Below are 7,304 nucleotides of genomic sequence, written 5' to 3'. Positions count from 1 at the left end.
TTGTGCTTTTTAACCGTTCCTGCGAGGTGTAGAAATTGAATTTTCACCTATTGCATTCCTTTTTTTTTTTTCCAGAGTAGTTAGTTTCATTTTGAATTCCAGCCTTGTTCTCCAGGCTCCCTGGGTTGCACTTTTCCTGGTGCTGGAGGGGGCTGGAACTCCGAGTGGTCTCGATCCAGTTCAGTGCCCACTGAGTCCAGCAGCATTTAGTTTGATAGGAACTGAATCGGCTGCCAATGGAAAAATACAAAATTGGGCCCTGAAAACCATGTAAACAGAGGAGACCAGCAGTTAATTTGGTATTTATCTACATAGTATAAATTAAAACCAAATGTTTTAGGATTAAGGAAGTCCAAGTCACACATTTTAGGATGCATTGCTTCCCGGTAAGTGTCCCTGTCTGCCTTTCATGTTCTAAAGGCCTTTTCAGATTTATGTATTAGTATGCTTGCCTGACTGTTCGCTTGCTTTTTTAAAAAAAGGAAGTTAATGAAGTTTCAGAAAATGTATTTGGACACTAACAATTCAGATCTTGGGACAGGGACAGTGTACCACCACAACATTTTAAATTTAATATTTTTTTTACTACGAAACTTTAAACATTCTCTTAACTCAGTTAAAACTTGCCCAAATACATTGAGATACTTCTTCCCCGGCTTGGCACATCTCACAAATGAGCCAAACTCCCTTTTTGGTCCACCACTGCATCACCAATTCTAGAAATACTGTTTCCAAAACTGCTTCAGTTCAAGGTGGCATCAGCAGAGCCTGCTGGAGAGCAGGCAGGACTCCAGAAACTGCTCACTCAACTACAAACCATTTGAATAACTGCTTTCATGATTCTTCCTAAATGCATTTCAAACTTTTGTTGTGGATAAAAAGTGTACACCATGTTTACAGAGTTGATATTAAAAATAATTCATTTTATACATGTTTTTGTCATTAGAAATGTCAATTCAACTTCCAGGTTCTTCTAATTAACATTATTGTAAATTCTTCTGTCCTGTAAGGCAAAGAAAATGACATTTTACAAGGTGGCAGTGCAAACCAAAGCAAGCACGGGTGGTGTACAATAGCGTCCGAGTCACTCACTTCTCTCACGAGAAGACGATGTAAACCATTAGCGCACAACCCACTATCCAGCCGACGGCAAGGAGTATCGGCACAACGAGGCGGGAAAGCGGGACTTGGGCTGAAAGAGAAAAAATGGTCTTTTTCAGAAGGGCTAAAAAGTTACACAGACACGTGGAGTCCAAGGCAGGCCATGGCTCTTCGAGGAGCATGCAGAACGCAGGACTAGCACTTTATAGAAATATGTTTCTGTACAGCATCAGGATTTCAAAGACCCTTTCTATCAGTTTCCTACAAATATCAGAAGCTTGTAAGGAAGCAGCGTATCAGCCTTTGGGATTATATTACTTACCAATATATGACACCATTTTAAAGCACATCTTTCTGCAGGTTTTTGAAGGGATTAATAAATAATGTAAAATTATACACAACACCTCGCAGAGTTTAGATCAAGCTGACAGTCTTCGGAAGGATGCTCAATAATTTAAGGTTTTCCTCATTGCTCTTTTAAAGCTATGCGCAACATAAACACGTCTCACCATGATATTGCATGGTATATCTACTGAGAGGGAAAGAGAACATGTTGATAGAAAATCTGCATATGCTGCCACAAAAATGTAAAACAGATAAGCAACTACACAGCAAAAAGATCAAACCCTGCTCTGAAACTGGGTGTCCTTTTGCCACAGGGGAGTCCTTTACCTGTTCCATGTTATTCATTTGACACTTTGTAAGGTAAAGCTACTTCTGTTGGGAGTCATTTCTCTATAATGACCATGTTTTCTAAAGGTCCTATTACAAATAAAGGGCTGGATCCTGCTGAGGTACATGGCAGAGTTTTGGCAGCTCTGCAGAGCTGCCGTTGCGTCTACAGAATATGGTGTTTTGTCAGATGAGATCCAGGTTTAATGCAGTGAGATAAGAGCGGCAGGCGAGTCCAGACGGATGGGCAGGAACGCTGTGCCCAGCGTTTGTCACGAGGCAGCGAGCAGATGCCTCCGACGGGTAGAGTTTCATGGGAGCCATGGGCAGTGCTTGTGTTTCAGAGCTTAAGAACAGAAATGACCGTGAGATCATTTCCTCTGACCTCTGTGCTGCAGAACAGATACCCCAAGACCTGAGCGGCAGTAAAGTAACTGCTTGGAAGACAAAGTTTAGTGCCGTGAGCGGGAAAGGCTGAAGCGTGAGATGTGCACAAGGCTTGGCTGGGTGTGACATCCGAGCAGGTGACACCTTCGTAAGGTCTCGGAAGAAGGTGACAGACTCCAAGGCCTCAGTATTTGGTCCATAGGAAAACTATCCTGAGTCTAAATGTGAGGCTCAGCCTTACCCTCGCCACAGACCAGGGCTGTGCCATCAACAGCCAGGAAGAGCATCTGCATCCTCCGCGTTCCAGCCCCAGGGGGAGGTGGCTGCAGAGGGACCAGCAGCAGAGGAACACGATCATTCTAAGCAACTGTGGTTTTGAAAGAAAAAAAAAAAAAAAGAAAAAAAAAGGAAAAAAAAAAAGAAAAAAAGAAAAAAGAAAAAAAAGGAAAAAAAAAAAAAGAAAAAAAAGAAAAAATCTTTACTGACACCTGCAGGTGACCAGCTAAAACCCTGAAACATGAGGTTTCATTATAATCACCATGTAAATGAATGCACATGAAAGCAGAATACTGAGAGAAATGTGGGTTATTGCAGTCAGCAGTATTGCCGTCAAACAGACCAAGGAACCAAACTCTGGCTTCTGGGAGTTGAGCCAGAGCCTGTGGAAATCAAAAGGCCAGTTCTGGATGGCAGCATGAATAAAGGCATCTTACTGTGACCTCTGTGTGTAAGCTGGTGTTCTAGCCACAAACTACTTTCCCCTTCCCCATTATAGTATTTTTTCCTCTACTTCAAACATCAATTTTATCTCTAAATAAACAGAAAAGCCCTGGGCACTGCCTGCCATGGATGCCCAAGTACCCAGAGAAGCCAAGGATCCCTCGACTACAGCATACAGCAGCACAGGTTTCCCACCTAAATACAGCCTAAATATACTGATAAACTTCATCTGATTGCTGTCTTGTTTGGTTGTTTTTTTCCCTGAGGTTTACCTTTTATCAAGAACAGTAAGTTGGCTTGGTTTTGCCATCTGTAGTTGGTTGAAACTCCTCCCAGCTACCCTGAGAAAAAACGCTGCCTGTGCCGTCACTGAGCTGCCCTCACCCCTGGAGTGTCCGAGTCCAACCACACTGACAAAGGCACCCCAAGGCACCAGGCGGAGAATCTCCCAGGACTTCAAACAGCAGAGGCTGGGCAGGTGAAGCAGGGAGCGTGTCCCCGCCTGAGCCTGTCGAGCGTCAACTCCCAGTCCTGTGTTCCCTGCTCCAAAACGCCTCAGAATTTCACAAAGTTTTCTTTGTGTTGTATCTCATATAGGCTCCCCCTGCACACGCACAAGCGGAGCGCTGACCCATCGCTGGGGTGGCCGGGTGGCCACCACGCCAGTCAGCAGAGCGAGAGGGCACGTGGCCGTGCCCAGGGGACCGTGTCCCCTGCACGGCTCCAGCTGCCGCCGCAGCAGACAAGCTTTTCCAGCTGTGCTGCCAAGACAGGCTGTGGCGCTCCCGAATCCCGCTGAACGCCAGCACTGATGCGGACAGGCTTTGTGCTGATGGCGCTCGCCAGCATCACATGGAAAGGCCCCCGGAGCCGGCGGTTCCTCCGTGCAGCCGCTCGTTGCAGCCGGGCTGCCCGAGGTCTGTAACGGGGCGCAGCTGGACCCCCGGCGCCCGGGGTGCTGCTGGCACCAGCCTGCTGCGGCTGGCTGCTCATCCACACGCTGCTCTTCCGTTGTTTAAACAAAGTTAAACACAAATAACAATACATATCCTACCAATGTAAGATATGGCTAAGTACTAATTCCTGATGGAATACCAACATCCATATAATTTCTGTCGATACCAATGAAAATTAAAATTAAGAAACAGCATTCAGTATCCTGTTATACCTGAGCTTAGTAGAATTCCACTTTCCTTCTTAGATACCAGTGCTAATGGTGCAAAAAAAAAAAAAAAAAAAAAGATTAAAGTCTTTAAAAACTTTTAACGTAGCTATGAAGATGTATTAAAAAGTTACTTTTACAAGGAAAACTACCTGAATAGCTGTGTAGACAGCTAACACCACGTTTAAACTTATAGTCATTTCACCATCCAAACCTCTTACAGTGAAGTCAACAGAAAATGATAATAAATATAAAATGCATCTTTGTAGAATGCCTTTTCTCTTCGGAGAAAGTGGAAATGTGCTTATAATGGAAAGGTCATTATTAGAATTTCATTTTGCTCTGCCACTTGGGATTAAAATCTAAATTACTGTATGTTTACCTAGCATTACACTCAGATTTCAGCTACACAGACAGTATATTTAAAATGCTGTCAAACATAATTAAACAGAACTGTGTAAAATGAGTTAAGTTAGTCAACTTTAGATTGTAACTACAAAAAACTACAGAAAACAGAACTGGTAGGATTCACAAACACGGGAGGAACCCAAGCTACTTTATACTCATTGCTGTTAACACAATTAGCTTTAAAGTGAGTACACTTTCTTACTAGTAAAAGTAAAATATATAGTGTATCAGACAAGAGCACAAATAGCTGAGTATTTTCATGTTAATTTGCTCAGATGTATGGATTTTAAGAATACACGGTCACATTCACACTTAACTGTGCACCTTACCTGGTTCTGCCATTCCCCCCTCTGCCGGTGTTCTTGGCAGGTTTTCAGGTTTGCTCTGCAGTTGTTCCTCTGAGCCTCGGGATGCTTTAAATAGAGCGATATGTGGAATGTGCCGCAGCTGCCTCGCGCGCGGTGCCAGGTTTGGGCTGGATGCATCCAGTTGTCTAAAAAGGCAGGAGCTGAAGGGATCCAAGGGTCCCCCTTCCTATTCCTGCAGCTGCACATCTGTTTCGGAGAAAACCGAATAAAGAAGGGTCAGTTTTGAAGAGGGAGGGAAATAAAGGCAAAAACTACTTCATGGCCTCTTTACAGCCATAAACACCACATGATAAGTTCACCTAATATTTATATGCATCCACATATTTAGAGCATGACAGGGGTCCAGTTCGCTCTTAGTCTCCCACATCTTCTCTTGCTTCTCTCTTATCAAAAAGACACGCCAAGTCCTATTCAGTAATAGTTGTATATGTATTTCTGTAGTTATTAGTTACTTGCTAAGCATCACCAGGTATCTTGTGCTCCACAAAGCACAAAAGTATGTTTAGCGTCTTCTCTCTTCAGAGTGTTCAGTCATCATTACTCTTATGGGTAGTGGGTAACAAAATTCAAGGGAGAAACATTCCTAAAATAATTTAAGAATGATTTTGCCCTAAACGGGATAAATCATTGCAAACTGCAGTCTTTAATTCAGAAGAGAAAAAACATGGAGATGAGTGCCAGATCTAAGCCAAAAGGAAAAACCGCACATTAGCTTGTATCCCATAAAATGAGAGTTCCATATAAAGATCCCTTGGAGTGATCCCAGACACAGATTTTGACCAGGAAGCCTACAAAACCCACTCAGAGTTTATTAGGGAAATAAGGTCCTGTACAGAACCCTCAGAGGGACACACACAGGCGCATCACACATCAGCAAAAAGCCCCTAACCAAATAATTTTTTTCAGGCACAGGAGGACATTTTATCCAACTTTCAGCAAACTTACACATAACCCATGTCAGAGCTGTGCCTGGATACTGAACGAAACGGGGATTCTTCCTGCATGTTTCTGAAATGGAAAAGGACACAAATGGCTGTTAAAAGCCATTCCTGATAGCTGGTGCTTGGGATGCTTGGAAGGGATGGAATCGGGATGTTTGTCCAGTTCAGAGGAATTGTTGTGCTCTCCCAGAAGACACCACAGTGCTCAGAAACACACTAGGCAGATCTTCTAAAAGAGATTTTATGTGCTTGTTGATTAAAGATTAAATACTTTACAGAAAAAGATAAATTTCCATTATCACCTTTCTTAAGAATTGCTTCCTCTCTTCCAGTGGCTGTGGAGATCACATCATCCTTGGAGCTTTTGCATGCAGAAAAAGAATTAAGCCAAAGTTAGATTCTAGAGCACCAGCTGGAAAAAATACTGGCTTTTCATGCCATCATGATCTAACTTGTTCTAAAGCAGGTTCAAAACTCAAGTATTTCATTTGGAAAGAACTAGAACTGGCTATAGCAGCAATGCAATCCCAGTCCCTGCCCAGGAAAGGTGCAAGTACATGGCCAATGCTACACCTACCAAAGAGCTGAGAGAGACAGCCTTCAGAATGCCCATACGAAATGCAATTAAATGTCTGGTTATTTTGACAGGAATAATATTTTTTGCCCTAGATGCAAGAGTGGTGGGCCCATGGCTACACGACTTGTGTCCACCTGCAGGGTATTTTCATCTGGAATGAACAAAAAAAATGAATGGCACTGGAATATTTTAAATACAATTATTTGCATTGCTGTGATCAGTATCCTTTATGTGTATATATATGCACACACATATATACACATATATGTAAGTCTAACCATGCTAACATCCACAATGTGATTGAGCGGCATTCAACTCTGGCAAAACTTTACTGAAGTCAGTTGTTTTACACCAGAGGTGAATTTAGCTTTGTATAGATTAGTTTTATTGCATACTATAAGCAGTCCCCATTTTTCAGTCTTTTGAGTGTGGCATGAATTCTAAGATGACAATTACAGAAAAATAACTGAAGTCAAGTCATGCCACCCAAGGAAGTTTTCATCAATTTTTGCAATCAATATCCTGACCAACCTGTTCCGCAGTCTGTGCTCACTGCCTCTTGGGTTCTTGTGTTTCTGTTTGCACGATGAGACACTTCCAAGTTATTTCCAGTTCTGAAGATAAACCGGAAACATCAAGCTTTATTGTCCACTGGTGTCTAGAGACCAGTCTAATCAAATGGGTATTCTAACATAAGAACTGAAACTGCACATTCTGAGTGCTGAAGTTTCCTGGTGCTGGATGTCTCGGTGTCTCCAATGTTGCTTTTGCCCATCCTCTGCATTCCTGAGCAAGACTGCTTAAAAAATTCTTGCCTTTCCCCAAGCATCACGTAAGGAAAGTGGTTTCATTACTGCTTATCCAAAATGGGTATACTCTTAAAATAAAGCTCAGGGCTACATAACGTTTTATTATGCTGTGCACAATTCAGCGTATCACATCATCTCGAGACACAAGAATACAATGCG

At 42.7% G+C, this 7,304-nt stretch overlaps 1 protein-coding gene across 4 annotated transcripts; it reads right to left on the bottom strand.

Annotated features, from left to right (window-relative positions):
* Positions 1-562: 562 nt before the first annotated feature.
* On the bottom strand, positions 563-7,010 carry STRIT1 (small transmembrane regulator of ion transport 1). Of its 4 annotated transcripts, XM_065639999.1 has the most exons (6): positions 6,868-7,010; positions 6,062-6,120; positions 4,780-5,004; positions 4,049-4,090; positions 1,093-1,192; positions 563-1,003 (listed from the first exon to the last, which is right to left on the bottom strand). In XM_065639999.1, exons 3-5 carry the CDS (start codon positions 4,790-4,792, stop codon positions 1,098-1,100), a joined length of 150 nt encoding a protein of 49 aa, XP_065496071.1. In that variant the 5' UTR covers positions 4,793-5,004; positions 6,062-6,120; positions 6,868-7,010; the 3' UTR covers positions 563-1,003; positions 1,093-1,097. The 4 variants fall into 4 exon arrangements, with proteins under 4 accessions (XP_065496071.1, XP_065496073.1, XP_065496072.1 ...); XM_065640001.1 differs by lacking the exons at positions 6,062-6,120; positions 6,868-7,010 and adding an exon at positions 2,402-2,527 and having other exon boundaries at positions 4,780-4,840; XM_065640000.1 differs by lacking the exons at positions 4,049-4,090; positions 6,062-6,120; positions 6,868-7,010 and adding an exon at positions 2,402-2,527.
* Between the last annotated feature and the right edge of the window lie 294 nt (positions 7,011-7,304).

This window comes from Caloenas nicobarica, chromosome 8, assembly GCF_036013445.1.
Source record: "Caloenas nicobarica isolate bCalNic1 chromosome 8, bCalNic1.hap1, whole genome shotgun sequence".
NCBI lineage: Eukaryota > Metazoa > Chordata > Aves > Columbiformes > Columbidae > Caloenas > Caloenas nicobarica.
This window is presented reverse-complemented; position numbering and strand designations above follow the sequence as displayed.

Coding starts and splice junctions, on each gene's coding strand:
- STRIT1 (XM_065639999.1), bottom strand. Junction 1,193..4,048: donor TGGAATTCTACTAAGCTCAG/GTATAACAGGAT, acceptor TTTCTCTTTCAG/CCCAAGTCCCGCTTTCCCGC.